The sequence below is a fragment of the Myxocyprinus asiaticus genome, chromosome 29 (assembly GCF_019703515.2).
Source record: "Myxocyprinus asiaticus isolate MX2 ecotype Aquarium Trade chromosome 29, UBuf_Myxa_2, whole genome shotgun sequence".
NCBI lineage: Eukaryota > Metazoa > Chordata > Actinopteri > Cypriniformes > Catostomidae > Myxocyprinus > Myxocyprinus asiaticus.
In genome coordinates, this window is record NC_059372.1 from 35,001,336 (window position 1) to 35,021,802 (window position 20,467).

Sequence of the window (20,467 nt, forward strand, 5' to 3'; positions counted from 1 at the left end):
TATTTTATTGTCATATTAAATATATGAATGATGTACATGAAAGGAGAGCGAAAAAGGGATAGAAATAGTCATTTTAAAATAGCATTGTTTTATATAACAATGTGCCCACTCATGAATATCAAATTAATTTTTCAGACATATATATTTTACCATGCTCTTTTGTTTGTTTGTTTGTTTGTTTGTTTGTTTGTTTTGTACATAACTATGTCATAAAATGAGTTTGAATGGACAGAAGTTAAATTTGTCAGAACAGAGAAAAGTTTGGGAAACTTTATAGTCAAAAATCTAAAAAACATAAAACTATAAAACTGTTCCTGTTCACATGCATTCATGCAATGTAATTTGCTGGCGCTTGATCTTCTGAAGCAAGCGAATGACCGAGCAAAAGCAAAAACTCAGGCAGCATATTCATATAAGGTTGGCATTAATGATTGATTTGTAACTGATAATTAACTTAGAAATTCACTTAGAAGCAAAAACTTTTTGGAGCGCTCATGTGAAAAACCTGACTGGAACAGACTGGGCACCTTTAAACCCGAAAAAAAAAAAAAAAGAAAAATTCAACGGATCTACATAAATTCATAAGTGATTTTTTTTTTTTTTTAGTATTCAAAACAGCATATTAAGAGGAAAGGTAAGCAGTTTCCATCCTTGACTTCTACCCATTCAGACAGCTAATGATAGCGTCCTCTCCCTTTGTCGGCAATGCAACTATCCAGTGCAGCGATTAGTTGTAAATAAGTTAATTATCAAACCAACGTTTTGTTGCCTTAAATGGCTGATTTATTGTACCATTACAATAATAATAACTTGTATTGTATACATACCTTGGCTTTTCTCTGTCAATGTTTTAAACCCACTTTTGAAGCATCCGTCTCTATAAATAGCCTAGTCACCTTGCAAAACAAACTCCACACGGAGTCACTGATTGTTTTTTATTTAACCTCTAAAGGGCTTCATTAGACTGTAGAACCCTCCAGCGCCGTCCACGTAAAAACAAAACCAAAAATAACTATCGGTAACTATCTGTTTATTTTTTCCGATAGTTAAAAAAATGTAACTATCGGCCCAGATAAATCAGTAAATCCGATATATCGGTCGTCCTCTAATTTTGTCAACTTTAAACTGGAAAGCATTGACTTATTAAAGGGAAACCACCACTCTTAAAGGAATAGTTGTCATCACATACCTTCATGTTTTTGCAAACTCATATGGCTTTCTTTCATCTGTTCAACTCAAAAGATGTTAGGCAAAATGTTTTAGTTACCATTCACTTTCATTATATGGGGAAAAAATAAAAAAAAGGATTAAAAAGGGACTAACATTCAGCCTAACATCTCCTGTTGTGTCCCACAGGAGAGAGATATTCCTAAGGGCTTGGAACAACATGACTGGTTTCATCAAACTTGTGACCCATTTTAGTCAAGGTTTCTTTCACCAAAATACATATAGTTGTAATTTAGTTACACATGACCATTTCACACCTTCTCTCTCACGCTTATAATGTTTTGCAGCTGCACATTTAAGACTTCAGTATGTACAGAAACTGCCTAACTGCTGCATATCAGCATAATTCACACTGTTGTTCATCAGGGTAGGCCAAGTTGCTAAATACTGAATAGCCATTGGTATACAGTATAGGCATAGGCAGTCATATATGGACATAACCATGAATTCGATAACTTTATTGCAGCATAGTTTCAGTAAAAGGGGATTTGCATTGTGAACACTAGCATATGTCTACATAGTACATCAAACTCATTTATTTCGAAAGAACAAGAACATCCCTGTTTTCCATTATACTGTATGTCCTTTTCAACATGATAACAAGAAACACAGGCCTATTTGAATGGGTTTGTAAAGTGGTATGGCCTGTCCTACCTTCAGCTCGGGGTTTAAAAACCAACAAAAGACGTTGTGCAGCAATAAAAATTTAGTCAGCTTTAAATGTGCGCTTTTCACTGGTACATTTTGCTTCAAATCAGCTTTAGCAAAAAGCATGCCTGAATGAGCGAGTGAGCAAGCCAAAGGCAAATGTCAAGGAAAAAAATATGTTAGTCTTTTTATTTTAAGTCCATCCTGAGTGCTTGGCCTTTCTCATTGATGATGAAAAGACTTTGAATCAAACACAGATTTTGTCTTTAAAAGTGAAATGTGTCATTTCCATGCTTCTAGTGGGACCAAACAGAGTTGCTAAAGTAATGACTTTTCAAACAGGTTTCCCGAACACTTCCCTAACACTTCTTTATCGTTGCAAAAATTACACTTCACCTTTTAAGAAGTGTAACCAAAGATAGTTATTTTTAAGGAAATGTGAATTATAATGTTTACAGGAAAGCAGTGGTGAATGCAGTCTCTTATTGCGTCTGTTCTGACCTTTTCAATGATCTTAAGAAGAACCGGACGGAAAATGAGATTATTGTTCAGCTCTGTCACACTGGTGTCCCAGTCCACAGTCCCTCACATTTATATCTTGGAAGGAACAGGCTATTTTAATGGATCCCCTGAACCCTATCCATGAGGAATTTCCCTTCTTGCTCATTCCTTATTGAGCAATTCAACAGATGGTCTCTAACTGACCTTCTCTACACTAAAAAAGGTTGCAGGTTGTTCACTTAATTAAATTTAACTAAAGCAACACAATTCTAGAACATTTTGTCTTAACTTAAATTCATTATGTTAAATTCAATTCAATTTGTAAAATTAAAGTTTACTTAATCCATTTGAGTATGGTCTACATGAATATTATTTTGTAGCATTGATGAAACTGGCCAGGGGATTTCCATTTCCCAGCATGCTTTGCAGGGGACCGGATGGTGTGAACAAATGTTGACACTAAGTGTTATTTTATGCATTTTTGAGCAAGAAAAGAATAGGATGAGTTTTGTTCATGTTTACTGTTTTATAGTTTTTTAAAAGTAGTGTTTGTTTGGCTGGAGTTTGAGGGTTACCATTGTGGTGAAGACTGTTGCTCGTGCTTTGGTTTAGGATGGACTTGCACTTTCAAGAGATGTTTGATTTGAATGTTGCTTAGCTTTTTAAGCAGTTGCTATCAAACAGACAGTCCTACAGTTGCTAACCTGACATATACAAATGATTAAAAAAAAATACATTAATTTGGACCAACATAAGACAATCAATTAAATAAACCTTAGTAAATTTATAAAATTAAGTTGGACCAACATAAAAACATTGTTAGATTAATCTAATAAAGTTTAGTTAAACCAGCTATATTGCATTTATTTAACCTAATCCAACTAAATTATGTTGGTTTAATGAAACTGAATTAATTAAAAGTAACTTAATTAAATCGCTTGTAAAAACTTTCTTAAATAAAATTTAGTAAAGGTAATGAATTGGTTTTTTGAGTGTCATTTTATGCCACTGATCTGATTATATTGTATCCTTTTGGTTGGCCAACTTTCGAAATTAATTTTTGTGGTAATCAACATTATGCCACAAATGTTGACGATTAAGCTTAACTTGTATTGAACCCGGAATATTCCTTTAAACAAAACTTTTAGTATTTTTTAAAGGTTTTATGCCACTAAATTTGCAAACTTTGACAAAAACAGTGATTAGTTCTTCCTTGAAGTGTTCATTGTATCAACCTGGTACCTTTTAACACAACTTTGTATTCAGTTAGACTGATTAAAAAAACATTTGTTTGCCCGTCAGTCAGATTGGAAATGGTGATTTAAACCAGCATTTGGTGCAGCCTGTGTTGTTTTATGCTGAGACTAGTAGCTCGGAGGTTAAGGATCTGGGCTGTTAGCTAAAAAAGCTGCAGGTTCAGTCTCATTAAGAAAATATAAGGCTACTTAGGTGACAATTCTTTGCAATTACTACTGCGCCCTTGAGCCGCACAATTAACCTCTAAACCATGTTACTCCAGGGGTCTGTTCCTGTAATTAGTGTACTGTAAATTGCTTTAAATGAAAATCATCTGCTGAATGGCAAGTGCACACATGCTGAAAGAACCCAGACCCTAATCCTAAGAGGTCAAGGGTCATGGAATGGGGGTGGTCGGCCTGTTTGGGGTCAGACGGTGTTAGAAAATCATGTACTGTTGCTCAAGGATGTGTGACATGTCTTTTTTTTTTCTTTTTTTTTTTTTCCCCAATTTGGAAAGGCCAATTCCCAATGGACTCTTAAGTCCTCGTGGTGGTGTAGTGACTCGCCTCAATCCGGGTGGTGGAGGACGAATCTCAGTTGCCTCCATGTCTGAGACCGTCAACACGTGCATTGTTGAGCGTGTTACCGCGGAGACTGTGGAGGCTTCACGCCATTCTCCGTGGCATCCATGCACAACTCACCACGCACCCCACCGAGAGCGAACCACATTATAGTGACCATGAGGAGGTTACCCCATGTTACTCTACCCTCCCTAGCAACTGGGCCAATTTGATTGCTTAGGAGACCTTTCTGGAGTCAGTCAGCACACCCTGGATTGGAAGTCGCAACTCCAGGGGTGGTAGTCAGTGTCTTTACTCACTGAGCTACCCAGGTCCCCGTGACATGTCTAAGCTGAGAGATTTAGCTGTTTAAGTTTGTGTTTGGAGGCATATATTGCCTAATGTCAGCTGGACAGTGTAGCTTATCCTGTTGTTTAACTCAGCTTTATGTAGGTTTATTTTGTATCTTTAGCCTGTGTTTACACAGCCTTTATGTTTTTATACGTTTCTAATTATTTTTCTTAGCATGATTCTAAGAATTACAGTCATGACTGCCAATATGGTATTAAATGTGTTGCTATTTCTGGGATACTAAAGTATGATTTTTAGTAGTATGAGACATTCAGTACAGTTGCATTTTATTTGAGTAAATTGGAACAACAAAATGTGTGAATTTTAACTTTTTATTTGTGCTACATTTGAATGTCATATAAAACATTTTACTGAAGCAGTTACCTACATGAATAACTGGTACATTCAGTATTAACTTGCTTTAACTCAATATTTTTTGACAGCAAAACAAAATCTGTATCTACTTTAATAACCTGCAGATGAGTCAAACTAAATGAGGTATTGGGTGTTGCAATTTATAATGTATTCAACCCTTTGAAGCTTTTTTTATTTGTATTTTTTTAAAGATTTCTTGTTTCAGTGGCATACCCATAATTAAAGGCTTATAAGTCGACAAAGAAAGGGGGTTTGGTATCATTTAAAAAATAATAATAATAATAATAATAATTTATGATATATTTTAAGAAACTGCTGGGGGGAAAAAAAACTTGTGGCAAAAATTGTCTTTTTTAAAATATTTTTTTCTGATTTGATATTATATATCTCAGGTAGCTCCAAAAAAGGTAGCTGCTTTTGTTTTGTTCCCAATCATGTCACCTGTAACTGAGTACAATTATTTGCTGATACAGCAAAGCAATCAAAAATTTATCCTAGTGTCCAAAAGCCTCTCCAAACAAATAAATTCCAGAACAAATTGCACATGCAAACACAACAATGACTAAAGGTTTGCATAGCATGCAGACATGATTTTAATAATGAGATTTCACAGAATGAGTTTAATTCTGTGCCATTTGAGCCATCATTGTGTACTTGTCAATGATGGCTCAAATGGCGTGTACTTGGCGCCATCTCCTGGTGGCCATATGTAATTAGAGTGATTGATCACCCGACTCTCTGCCCAAATATGGAGGACTATCACCACTGGTTGGAGCAATATGAACCCAATCAGATTGGTTTAGTTTTCCATGATGCTACAGCATTTCCGATGACATCGTCAGATCCAGGAAAGCTAACATGTTTGTAGCCAGATGGCAAAAACTAAATAGCCAGATGCTGTGTGCACCTTGTGCTTCGTGTGGGTTTTCTGATGATTTATGCATCTGATTGCTTTGTGTGTGGGCTCATTTGCGTGTGGGCTCAAAGATAATCATCTCCTCTAAGTAATGGTATGTGCTATTTTATGTTCTGTTTATTTTCATGAAGTTATAAGCGAAAATGCTGCATATGAGCAAAACCTGTTCACATGAAACATGTATGTCAAAGACATATACTTAGCTATTACTCCCTATATTTTTTCTGTGAGTAAAACAAATATTCTACTCTTTGAGAGCTTTCCAACAACATATGACACATGGCTATTTGATGAGTTTCATGTTATAGTTTACAACAATGTACAGTGCAACATTTTTAATAAATTATCAAAATGAAACACTTCTGATTTGTCTACAAATTTCAAAGCACTTGTTCAGTTTTGGTCATATTGCCTACATGCACTGTAAAGTAGAGCCTCTGCGCTTTAAAATGATACCTATTTTGTGTTGGTCAAGACTGTAGTTATTAATATTTGGATTATTTTTTTTCTCATTTGAGCTTAAAGGGTTAAATAAATAAATATATAAAGGTAAAATGGAACAAAGTGGGTTCAGAAACGTTTGGCAGTGAGAAATGAATGAAATAACACAGTGGGCTTACAGGTTAGAATGCTGCTGTTATATTTTAACTTAAAACAATTATTATTATAAAAAAAAAAACCAACAATGTGCATCAACACTATTCACACCAAGTCGGAGTTCGGCATTCCCCAACACAAAGGATACCTTTGGATATTCTTTGTCATGTAAACTTTAACAACAAAAATCGAGCTAGCCTTTACCTAACAAAACAATCATGGCATTTTAATATTGTAGACTCGGGTGGAGTTCATAAAGATGCATTGTTTCATTTTAAAATCATGTTACATATGTTCTTCATGCCGAAAATTCCAACTTGGTATGTAAAGGCTTTGTTGATATTTTTTGCACTTCTAATTATAGGTGATGTAATTTTTTTTTTTTTAAAGTTAAGCACTCCTATCCTGGCTTAATATGCAACGACAACTGTAAGTAAGTCATTCATAGGTTGTTTTCTCTGAAAAAAAAAAAAAGGTAAACAATGTAACTCTTTTGGGCTAACGAAACATCGCTCTGTTCGTTTAACCTGATACAGCAACATTGACCTGACCAGTGGCAGATGTTGGGAGTCTTCGAGAAAACTGTTTGAGTGGCACAGAAATTACACACTTCAGCTTTAAAGGTGTACTCAGTAATTTTTTATGCATGTCATCTTGGACTTACATGGCAATGCATGAATGCAACATCATTAAAATGCAAATGTTTTCAGTTACTGAAGCCATTGTAGAAATTCACTATTCAAAGTCAGCCATGATTAATTTATTTCATGAAACTGTCCAGTAACAGGACGTTTACTGAGATTAAGCGAGTAGTATTCAGCTGGTCGTGTGATTCTAACATGGCAGCCCCCATGAGTGGACCCTCTCCATGTAGAATAAAACAGCTTAGTATAAGGTTACTCATATGACTGGAGTCTTCATCTCATGTGAGTGCTCATGATTTCCTAAATTTTTCCCACAAAATTACTATTAATTTCTTTAGAAGTAAAGATTTTTAAATGAGGAAAAAAATTACTGGGTGCACCTTAAAGACCTACAGTGTGCATGCACTGTAATTAATAGCCTCAGTAATAGTACTATAGTTAATGGCTATTTGTCAAAGGTCTTCTCCTATCTTAAATCCTGTTCTCTGTGTTCAGGTGCAGAGCTGACTAGTAAGGGCTGGAAGGAGAGCCTGTCGACCAGCTACAGCAGCTCCACCAGTGGGAACTGGAGCTGGGACACCAGTGACCAATCAGTGCCCTCCACACCATCCCCGCCCCTCTCCAATGAGGCTGGTAAGAGTTTCCTGCTTTGCTCCCAGAGTGATGACAACATTGAGGAAACCGAGACTACACACTTCCTGTTTGAGGACCCCATCCCTCGAAAACGAAAGGTAGGGGACAAAACATAAAGTGGATTTCATTGAGTTACTGCACCTTGTTAACCAAGTTTGACTCTAAGGATTGGATCTCTGTTACTCTTGCTCATACTTGGGGCTAGAGGTGTTTCAAAACTGTTGTCACCCACTGAATAAAAAAGGCCACAAATCACACAAACTTAGATTGAAGTAGGGACCTGAGCCATTTCTATAAGCCAGAATATCATAGAGATGAGGATGGGCACTTTTGGGCTAGTAACCAAACATACAACCATAATAACACCCTAGCAGCAATCTAAAACATCCTAGCATCCTCATTGCAATGCACTAAAAAACTCGTAACACCTTAGCAACTGTAAAGCAGTGCACTAAAAAAAACTCATAACACCTTAGCAACTGCATTGCAACACTTGAAAATATATAGAGATCTGGCAAACCCCTGTGGAAAACTTGCAGCATATTTGCCACTCACTTCTTTGCTGCAAACTCTTCATTGTTGCCATAGGTTTGCCAAAGAAGTGTTTGCCAGTAGCTGCAAATTGTCCATAATGAAGAGTTTTCCGCAAAGCTCATTTTGCGGCAAGTAGTCGTGTGGAACAGGATTTTGGACCAATGAGAGTTCACATTGGGTGGGGCAACCAAGAGTGAAAGTGTAGAAGTGTTAAACTCCATCGCTTGTCTAGTCTGCCTGGTTATATATCCTTCATTCAAAGCAGACAACATACACAATAAATGTATAAGCAAACCGCTCCCAATACTGGCACAGTGTGAACTCTTATAAAACATGTGAACAGTCCCAGCAGCTACTGAGAGGCCACATGTTGAGTCTTTTCCTTTAATGAGTCAGTGACTGTGAACATGCTCATTCAGTTATTTAAGAGCTCCATTAAACACACCAGCTTGGCACTGGCACAATGAGTCTTGTCACCCTCTTGCCTCTGAAGGTGATAGAATGTTTTCTTTCTCTCTTTTCTTGTCTCCTCTGCTTTTCTTGTCTGTTTTTTGATAAGCATGGAATCACTCCAGATCGTGAATGTGGTTTCAATATCAGAAAGCCATTAGCCCTTCTGCCCAATCACCTTGTTTTGGGAGAGGCCGATGGCATGTGCGTGCGTGCGTGTGTGTGCATGTGCGTAGGTGGATGGAGATTGGGGGATTTCCATTACAGATCTGTTACAAAGTGCTTCACACACAGTAACACAATTTTTTCACACAACTTTCAAGTGTAACGTACTATATGCGTGATACTTGTCATAAGATCTTATCATGAGATGCTGCCTTTTTAAAAAAAAAAAAAAAAAAAAAAGGAAAAAGTTAAGTGTTTACTCAGACAATATTTTTTTTTTAAACGGAATGTTTCTCAGTGCATTGATTTTGCAATTCCAGATACCGAACAGAGAAATAATATGGCAAATACATGACAGACATAAACCTCATTCACACTGGGCTCTGATCTCGGCTCGAAAATGTTATCCCGGGATCAGACCCAAGTAACATTGCCGGGATCAATCCCGGGACATATCTGTGTGAACAAAAGCAGAGCCGATATCATTAAGGGTGTGTCGTAGTGATGACGTATTTATCATGTGAAGGAGAAAGTTTGTCTGCAGAATAGAGATTCAACTATTTTACGGTGTACCGCGGTTTAAAAAACTTCATCTGTCATAAACCGTTGCTATTTTTTAAATTCACGGCATTGTGTGTGTTTTTTTTTTTTTAAACATACAATAAAGAAATTCAGTTAAATAATAATTTTTAAAAAAGCAATCGGCTAAATTTACAGCTTCACCAACCTGACGTGATCAAATACATTTATTTTTCATTCGGAGCACACCGAATGTCGGAACTTTATTTACCCTCATATATATGCTGCAGTTGAAATCCGCGATGTAGGAATACTTTGGGTATTTAAAAATAATAATTATTGTTACCCAGTTTGCAAATTGTGACAAAAAAAGTGCCGTCTAATGCAGGAAACACTCTAAACCTGAAGTAGGGGAGAGCTGTGGCTTTGTGTATTCATTGTTAGGTGTCAAAATGACTGCTATATTATACATGACTTTTATTGACATAATATTTTAGTTTATCTTCTATTTATTTTAATCAGATCAGATACAGTTGTTGGAGGGGGATTTTACGCTGTATTGTCATGTTACAATGTATAGGTGGGGCACGTTGTAACATTTCACTTTCCTTTTATCCAGGTAGATGGTGAAAAAAGTACAAGCTGTATTCATAAAACAAGACCACATATTCGTACCAGACATGTGGAAAATTAATGTGAAAAAAGAAAAATACTTTGAACCCAAAGTGCATTTACACAAACCAGAAAGTGTTAGTTTGTGCCCTGCTCTCCCCAACAACCTGTTTTGTTTTTTTTGGCGAAGGTGAATGTGGGTTAAGTGAAAATACGGTGGGTAGGCTAAAGACCCCCTTACATAAGAAACACAACCAGATACACTTTTACCAGTTTTATAATGACTCAATATAGCTTTTTAGGTGACTAGTTTGCCACAGCGCTTGCAACCTTACAACAGGCCAGCTGTTTGTTCATACATTTATTTTCTTAACCTTATAAAGGTCAAGAACATAATGATACAGAAAATCAATTTATTGCTGTTTTCCAACACATTAGGTTCCAAATAATACATTTCTGTTTTTCTCCAAATATAGCTTTTATTTTCAATTTTGTAGAAATCATGATCGAAAATATGACATTTGACTCAATGCTTCTCAATGCCTAATCGCAGCGCAATACATACAATGTGTATAATACTAATACATTTTATTTGTAAAGTGTAAAAAGTGCTTAAGGCATACAGAAAAAAAGGGCAGTGCCAGTCAAAAAAATATATATATTAATAATATTGCAATGCACCTTAATACCTGAATTTATGTTTGTTTGTTTGTTTTTTTGACAGTTAGCACTTTCACTTTCAATCTTTATTGTCCTTGGGAGACATTTCAGTTGGTAGACAGCAGCCAATAACACAAAAACAATTAACATCAAACAAAACAAAAATGATCTTATGTGCCAGAATATAATCAATAAAATTGTCTTTCATGCAAAGCTCCCTACCAGGGAGCTACTCGCCATCCACGCAGATGATTAAATTAATCGTCAGTTTAGTTTTACCAGACGCAATTTATTTGTTTAAGAGGATGAAAGAGCGGGCTTCTTGAGAGAAAAGACATGGTTATCAGTAAACTTAAGATGCTGTACATTAGATGTCACATCGTGATGTCACTTTGGTCTTTATACGATTATACGTTGTGAATGTGAGCACAGATTACGGGAAGGCTCTTGCAGTGTGAATGAACAAATTTTGCAGTCCCAAAACAGTTCCCGGAACGACTTTTCCTGGGATTAATGCTGGGATCTCTGTGTGAAAGGGGCTATAGTGATATTAGACTTTAAAGGGAAAGTTCACCCCAAAAATGAAAATTCTGACATCATTTACTCACCCTCATGTTGTTCCAAACCTGTATGCTGTTATTTTTTCAGAAGGATACATTTTTGTACAGTATTTATATAGCTCCTGCCATACAACAGAATAGTGACACCAAAAGGACAAAAACATTGTAAAAGTAGTCCATGTCTACTTGTGTTCTATATACCAAGTATTCATATGATAGCTTTGTGTGCAGAACACACCAAAATGTAAGTTTTTAAGTCACTTTCATCCTCAAATGTGAATTTTGAAGCTGCCGTGTTTTAAAAAAAAAAGTATGTAATTCAATACTGCTTCATAATTCACGTTTGAGGTATGACTGTGTAATTTATTTTGTAGAACAAAACGTTGACGTATCGTCAGGTAACGTTCACCACAGACCTTATTTTACACATAAGTTAAAAAAAAAAAAAAAACATTATAAAAACCCATAGGAAAATCTCGAAGGAACCCATGGTGAATTCTCTTTTGGGTTTTTGGACTACAAGCTGAACAGCTCTATTAGGCGAAAAAGCAGATAGTCCCACCCCAAACTCGCATTATTGGCTGAGCCAGAAGTTTACTTGAGATGGATTGCAGAAACAAACAGAGGAATGTTTTAATAGTGCCAGAGAGCCACAGTGTTTACACTGTTTGGGAAGTCAACTTGTGAATGGCTTACCGTACTTACAGTTGTCTGCATATTAAACTGGTATAGGTATTTTAACATTGAATAAATACACACATCACCTTTTAAAGAGCACCTATTATGGTTTTTCAAATATTACCTTTCATGTAGTGTGTTATATAGCTGTTTGTGAATGTAAAAAAGTCTGCAAAGTTTCAAAAATCAAAGTGCACGAAATATGGAGTTATTGACACCCAAAAGAAAGAACCGATTCTGAACACCTGAAACGAGTCGTTAGTAATTCCAGACTTACTTCCTGTACTAACCTACATAATTTGGTCACAAAAAACCCACCTCTGGTCTTCATTGGCTGCTCGTGAACAGCTTTGACCCGGCCTCAAACGCTACACTAAGCGGTAGACCAATCACAACAGACTGGGAAATCTGACCAATCAGAGCAGAGTAGGCTCTCTGAAAGGAGGAGTTTAGAATGAATCCTTTAGAATGGATCATTGAACGAGTCGTTTTTGACTCTGGGGGAAAAAAGGTAATGCTGCAATTTAAATTATGTGCAAATTGAAGTGTTTTTTGACCTTGGATGCATGTAAATCTATTGTATGAGACCTTTAAAACAAAATTAGGCACGTTTGAAAACCATAATAGGTGCTCTTTAAATCAGGGATTGCCACATGCAACAAGAATTATGCATTTATTTTGAATGGATAACTTTGCGTCTTTTGACTTTGAAGCCTGTTTTAGAAAATGATAGACTACATTTCCTTCAATAATGGATCCTGAGGTTAGTTATGTCCCAACAGCACTAAAATTAAATAATTTTTGGCTTATTGTTGGCTAATATGTTTTTTTTTTTTTTTACATCACCAGAGCCACAGTGTGTTTCTCCTCTGTGTGTATGATGAAATATCTGCTTTGTAAGTCAGACGGATGTGTCCCATACTGCTAGTGCTTGTCTTTAACAACAGCGCTTGCTACCCCTTATATTATTTCAGCTCACCAGAGGCCGTCACTGCATGCCTAAATGTCCTACTTTAGCCAATAAAAACCACTTTGAATAGAAGAGAGAGAAAAAAATAGTTATTTGAACTGATCCAAGCCAAATGTTGAGAAGGCTGACTTTTCATTCATAAAGGCAGATGGAAATTAAGAATTGTTCACACATCTTTGGTTTTCTGTCTATGAAGGGGTACTGATGGTGCTGTGGGGGTACTTACAGCAAAAAAGGTTGGGAAACACTGGATTAAGAAAGGAAAAATGGCAATGTCCAATCAAGTCAAAGTAGTGAAAAGATTTAAAATTCTTCCCTGTATTTACTTGATTGCATTATTGTGATAAAAGAAAAATAACTAACATAATTTCAGTCTTTAAAAGTTTCATATTTTATCCAATATATTAAAGGGATAGTTCATCCAAAAATTATAGGACCCACTTTATATTAGTTGGTCTTAACTACTATGTACTTAACCATTTGATACAATGTAGTTATTATGTACATACATGTTGTTGCATTGTAATTACATTTAAAGTACTTGCATTTAATTACATTTGTAGTTACACTGTTAAATTTACCCCTAACCCTTACCCCAAAACCTAACTCTAACCCCTAACCCTAACCCTGCCCTTACTCCTAAACCTACCCGTACCTCAACCTCAGTAGCAGCAAATGTGGGAATTTTGCAGAACAACATGTAGTTACATAGTAAATGCATAGTCTTGTCTTGTATTTAATGTTAGTACATAGTAGTTAAGGCCACCTAATATGAAGTGTGACCAAATTATATTTCATTCATTATTTACTCAGTCTTGTGTTTTTCTAAACCAATATGACTTTCTTTCTTTTTCGGTAAACAAATGGAGAAATTTTGAAAAAAAGTTTTGCTCACTGTTGTCATACAATGGCAGTGGATGGTAACCACCTCTTCAAACTTCAAAAGGAAGCAAAAGTACAATTAATAAGTCTAATAAATTATTGTATGCAACTCATGTCTTGTTCTGAAGGCATACGATAAGGTTTGATGAGAAACAAACTGAAATCTTATTGATTATTTAGTGAAAATCTTGACTGATTGTTGCTCTCCTGTGGGCGTTCATGAGACTGCACAAGAGCAGCATTTATGCTGCCCCCGCTCTCGAGATGGGGCGTTCAAACAAAAACTCACTTGTGTTGTACAATCGGACCACCACAAAGATATTAACAACAAAAAACAACTCAGCTGCACACAAACCAGAGAACAGAACTTATCAAACATACCTGAAGAGTTTGAAGTCAAAGAGGAGATGCATTTCTATGTCCAGCCTTATTTTTTTGTACCAGAGTGCTCAGAAATCAAACAGAGATATAGAGGAGGCTGAAGGCAGCTACACTTACACCATGTCCTAACCGGACAGCAAATGACACACAATAAAAGTTATCTTTTCTATGTTAATCAAAGTTTTTGTCCTAACCAGCCACAATGAGCAATGGGACATTCTGGGTTTCTATTTTCGGCATGGCACCATGCAGCCCCATCCACTGTGAGCTGGAACTGGTCAAAAAACGTTGTCATAACAGTATATTGAAGCCAGCATCTCACTATCCGGTTAAAAACGAATTGATTTTGGCCAAGGGTGTTACACCTACCGACTGTTTCGCTGAGGTTTTGCTCTCTTCAGTTTTGTCACACATACACCAGTTCAGAATGGAGAAGACCTCTACCTTTCTCTCCGTTTCTTCCACTTCACTTTTGGTAAGCGAAACATCCAAAACCGCCAAAACACTGCGGTCTCATGTACTCTCTGTCTTACTTTGGCTTCTTTGTGTATATGCAGCTCTTCAGTCTCTCTCAGTTAGATTTTTTAGTTGATACTCTAGTTTATAGAGATAAGGCTGGTCAAAGAAATGCTCTTGTGCACTCTCATGGATGCACACAGGAGAGCAACGGTCAGTCAAGATTTTCATAAATAATCAATTAGATTTCAGTTTATTTCACACCAAACCTTATCGTATGCCTTCAGAATGTGAAATTATTTATTTGTCTTCTGAATTATACTTTGGTGTCCTTTTTAAACTTGAAGAGGTGGTCACCTTCCACTGCCATTGTATGACATCACTGAGCACAATTTTTTAAATTTGTCATATTGGTTTAAAAACAAAATGGGATGAGTAAATAATAAATTAATGTTCCTACCACCCCTGGAGTCGCAAGTTCGAATCCACCCGGATTGAGTCACTATGCCACCACGAGGACTTGGAGCGCATTGGGAATTGGGCATTCCAAATTGGGGAGAAAAAGGTGAGATTCTTTTTTTTTTGTTCTTCAAAATAAAATAAAAAAACTATCAGGTGAACTATCCCTATTTAAAACATACTGTATGATGGGGGCATGAAAATGTACTGCATAACAGAAATGATCTAGGAAATGTTTTGCAGGTTTTTGTAATCTGTGGAAATGTCTGGTAAGGGTTAATATCCTCGGCCTTGTAAACCGCCACAAGTATTTGCTTGTTTTGTATGTGTGTGCATGTGTGTAGACACACACCCACTCATTCTCTCTAATGACAGCAATGAACAGGTCCAGGCCTGTTTTAGTCTCAGAGTTAATGTGTTTTTTTTCTCACAGATTAAATTCATGGTGAGTTTATTAGAAATAATGATAATAAATTGCTTTCTGCCCATGTCAAAAGTACCCCCTCAGGTCTCTATGATATTCTAGTCCCTAGATATGGCCTGAGCTTGTCCTTCAACGCAAGTCTATCTGATTGTTTTTCTTTTTTTTTTTCTTTTGGTGCATGTTTTATTGTCCACCTGTCTAAACTGGTCTGATCATTTAGAAAAGTAATAGCCAGCCTGAACTCATGACAATAATGTGACTGTGGTGACATGTCTGCAAAATTAAGTGGTTCCTTAAATGTATCATAGCAGTTAAATGGTGACATCTCCACAGAGTGGTGCTAAAAACAAATAAAACAGATAATGCATTCATTGTCGGTTAATGCTCTATCGAGTTAAAAATCAACCCTACCGTAAACCTAAACCTTACTGATACTGTTGTAAAAAGCAAATATTAGATGAAAAATGTTATTTTTTTTTTTTTTGTCTTACAAAGCACTACTAAGTTCTATATAACTAATTTCAAACACACTGTTGCCAACTTTCATCTATAACTAAACAATGTGTTAAGAGAACAAAAACACTGTGAGACAATGATTCATTGCTTTGATCACCTGTAGAAGTGAAGAAGCTTTGCAAGTGTGATAAACACATACATTTTAGAGAAAAAAAGGAAAGAAAAGAAAAGTGTCAGAACAGCATGAATACAGTGCAGGAGGTGTGAATTTCCCACACTGTAGACATATGCTCTCACCTGGCAGCTTCATTTTCTTTTTGAAGTGCTCTAATAGTTGTTTCATTGCAGCATTGAAAAGCTTTGGTGCTTTTGGGCCAGTCGTGGGCTGTAGGGAATTTCTGCTGCATATACACATGAGGCTTTTGCTTAAATTAAACCTCTGCAATCAAGCCTTGTCTGCAAATAGTGCAGATCTCTTTACACCATAATGTTACTCTTTATACGATACTCTGTTTGATCTCTCACTTCCCTGGTCTTTACTACCATTGGCTTGTTTTATTTTTCTGCAAAATGTCTTAGAGTGGGTTTTTTTTGTTGTTGTTGTGGATTTTCTCCCCTTTTCTCTTCAATTTGACATGCCCAATTCCCAGTGCGCTCTAAGTCCTCATGGTGGCATAGTGACTCGCCTCAATCTGGGTGACGGAGGACGAATCTCAGTTGCCTCCGTGTCTGAGACAGTAAATCCGCGCATCTTATCATGTGGCTTGTTGAACGCATTACCGCGGAGACCTAGCACGTGTGGAGGCTCACGCTATTCTCCGCGGCATCCACGCACAGCTCCCAACGCTCCCCATCGAGAGCAAAAACCACATTATGGTGACCACAAGGAGGTTAACCCAACGTGACTCTACCCACCCTAGCAACCAGGCCAATTGGTTGCTTAGGAAGCCTGACTGGAGTCACTCAGCACGCCCTGGATTCGAACTTAACAACTCCAGGTGTGGTAGTCAGCGTCTTTACTTGCTGAGCTACCCAGGCCCCCCAGCTTAAATAAATTGTTTAATTTTTAATTTCAGACTTGGGTGTGCTATTTATTGTTATATATATTTTTTACATTTATTTATTTATATATTCATTTTTGTTTTTATACATGTTTCTTTTAAAAAAAATATATACGATTCAAGTTTGAAAAATCTTTGCCATTTGAAAATGTTTGCTGTTCAGATTCTGACAGTGAGCGCATTTACATGCACACTTCTACACCGATTATGGTTAATAAGCTGCAACATGTGTGGTCTTAAATTCCTTAATATGGCTGGGCGATGTGACGATATGACGATAAATATCATGGCGACGATATAAATAGTCAGTCGATAGAGATTTTGATTTATCATGTATATCGCAATATGTAAATATCCATGTGTGGGGCGTGTGTGTATCTATCAGTGGGCAGGGCTTCACGTAATACTGAGAGAATTGAAGAGACATGGACAGGGTTTTTACGGCATTAAAAATGTCAAAATTTCAAATTCAGTGACATTCATCTTGCAATCAGCACTTCATAAGCGCTAAATATGCTTCTCATCACACACACACATCTGTTTTTTCATTTAAATGATGTGCGCTATCTCTGAAGCACGCAAATGCGCGAGTCCAGCAGGCTTCCCAATATGTGTGCTCTAGAGACAGGATTGCGCAGAGTGGGATCACTCGTGCTACTCAGTCCAGCTTCCCTCAATATTGCGACACAGACCACAAAACTTATGTGACCCATTTGAATTATACTGTTTTTTTTTTTTTTTTTTTTTTTAAACCTTAAAGTGTTATATTGTAAATGTCAAACTAACTAATTAAAAGTATTTAATTCATTGAAGGAATTCTCTAAAAATAGACATTACAATATGATTATTTATTATAAACCAATTTTTATTTCTTCCAGAAAAAAATTACTATATCGCGATATATATTGTTATTGTGATATAAGATTTTGTTCATATTGCCCACCCCTATTCCCTAAATTGTTTATTATCGTACCCCAATGAAGGAAAACTTTTTAAGGAAAAGTCGATCAACCCAGGTATATTTTTGCCCATTACCCTGATTTTGTTTTGCATGTAAACACCTTTACTGCCATTCTTACTGGCTTATCCAATGTGTGCAATTGTTGTGCGCATGCCCGTTCATGTTTTGGCGTCAAAAGCAGAGAATAATCAGGTTATTTCAAATCTCATGTAAACTCAGTATTCTTGCATTGTCAGTTTTTTTTAATAAGTCGGTTTTTGCTGTGCGTGTAAATGCGCTCAATGTTTTCGTCTTTGTACTATTTGCATACTGAATTTTGATTGGACTTCTTTCTTGCATCACATCTATTTAACCAATTGAAACCACACTGGAAAGAAAGATTGTTTATGCATTATGTGTTGATTCTCATACATATCCAGCAGAAAACAAGTTCCATGCTGTGTGTCAGGGCAATGGCAAAGATGCTCTGAAGCAGCATTAACGCAGCTCAAAGCCAAAAGTCTAAACTTATCTTAGACTTTCACACCAATTTTTGCTGCCTGCAACCAGTGGTATTTCCTTCAGATCTGATTATGTTTGTTTGTTCCAGAACTCTATAAAGGTGATGTTTAAGTGTCTGTGGAAGAACTGCGAAAAAGTCCTCAGCACCTCCTCAGGGATCCAGCGGCACATCCGCACCGTCCACCTGGGGTAAGTGTCAATCACACCAACACCAGAGACAGGTGGACACGTTTGTCCTCCAGACAAAAAAAATACAAGAGACAGGTGGGCAAGTGTGCCATCAAATTTGTCATCTAGCTGGCAGTTCAAAAGCAGGAAAACACCGTAAAATTATTCAGATGGACACAAAGGATCTTTTGTTTTTAAAACAGCAACAACAACATTAAAAAGTTAAAGGGATATTCCTAGTTAAATACAGTGGAAATCTAGGAAGCCACCATAAAGTTAAAGGAATAATTCATCCAAAAATGGAAATTCTCATCATTTACTCACCCTCATACCATCCCAGATGTGTGACTTTCTTTCATCTGCTGAACACAAATTAAGGTTTTGAGAAGAATTTTTCAGCTCTGTAGGTCCATACAATGCAAATGAATGGGTGCCAAAATGGGTGCCACACCTATCAAATCACTTCTGAAGACATTGATTTAACCACTTGAGTCGTACGGATTACTTTTATGCTGGCCTATGATTTTTGGAGCTTCTACATTTTGGCACCCATTCACTTGCATTGTATGGACCAAAAGAGCTGAGAAATTCTTCTAAAAATCTTTATTTGTGTTCTGCTGAAGAAAGAAAGTCATACACATGTGGGAAGGCATAAGAGTGAGTAAATGATAAGAGAAGTTTCATTTTTAGGTGAACTATTCCTTTTAGGTTGTTTGTTATATGAAACTGAGGTATGAGTGGAAATAAGTTTGTGTGGTAATTGACAGCTTAACTTTTATGCAACCTTCTTTAAAGTTGAACTGATTTTGGAGTGGAGAAGATTTTGATTCATTTGAAGGGTGCAATTTATCATTGCCAGCCTCTAAAGATGGGACAGCTCTAGTGTCCTCTTCCCTTACTCAGAACCATAACAGGAGGTAGAGAGGGAATCGCATTCTGATGGCTGTAGTAAGGGTATTTTTATAGCCTCTTGTTGCTACCTGACCTTACCAAGCAAATATAAGCTTCAGTTATGATGTTGGCACTGCTGCCCCCTGCTGGCTGCTTGGTTATCTGTAAGAGATGAGGTTTATGATTGCTAATCGGCAGACACTTTTCATCCGATGCGACTTGCTGCTTGACCAAGGATACTTAAGAACTCACTAACTCTCTAGTTCATTGAACCCCTTATGAGAGTCAAGTCTTTTGGCTACCAGCCCTAAATATTATCCTTTAACTATTAAACAGGAAGTTTCTTTGTGTGGTAATCCATTCCACAAACAGATTCATGCTGGGCTGTCTTTGTATGGGGTTGTAATAAATTATATATATAAAATAAATATAATAGTGTAATATAAATATTATATAAATATATCATATAAAATGTATATAATAGTTGTAAATGTAATCTAGAGCTGTTGGGAATAGTTATGTTTAGCCTAGCACTGAATTTTGCTTATAAATGTGGGAATTTCATGAATATTACATTAGTAATTAGTAATTATTTTTCTCTAATTGATTCAAAGTTTCAAAGATACATGGATGCGATGGGACACATCCTCAGTGAAGTTCCTGAGGTCATCGGGTGAGGTCACACTCGCTCAGGCCACCCAGCCAGGCCCTGATCCAAAGGCATCTGGAGGCCCTCTCTGCAGCCTCCATGGTAGACTTGATGGCTTTCCTTTTTGCAGCCCCAGTGATGCCAAGTAGAGTGTAGACCATGCACAGTGTGTGGCTAGCAAAGCCTCTTTACCCCACTTCAGTTTTCTCACAGCACGCTTTCTAGCCTCTCCTCTGGCTCTGATCCACCAGTTACTGGTACTTGAACCACATTGTACTTCCGCACATTTACCTCTTCCATATGGTCCTCCCAGGGAACTATCAGCTCTATCAGGAGCAC

At 36.9% G+C, this 20,467-nt stretch overlaps 1 protein-coding gene across 6 annotated transcripts in view; it reads left to right on the forward strand.

Annotated features, from left to right (window-relative positions):
• Nucleotides 1-20,467, forward strand: part of LOC127419954 (zinc finger protein 704-like) — a 102,896-nt gene that overhangs the window by 68,857 nt on the left and 13,572 nt on the right. For all 6 annotated transcript variants that reach the window (XR_007893755.1, XR_007893757.1, XR_007893756.1 and 3 more), the window contains exons 4-5: nt 7,554-7,789; nt 18,509-18,609. Coding sequence is in view for 3 of the 6 variants with exons in the window: in XM_051661811.1 (XP_051517771.1) it covers nt 7,554-7,789; nt 18,509-18,609 (337 nt within the window). In the remaining 3 variants the exon portion in view is untranslated. The remainder of the gene's footprint in view (nt 1-7,553; nt 7,790-18,508; nt 18,610-20,467) is intronic.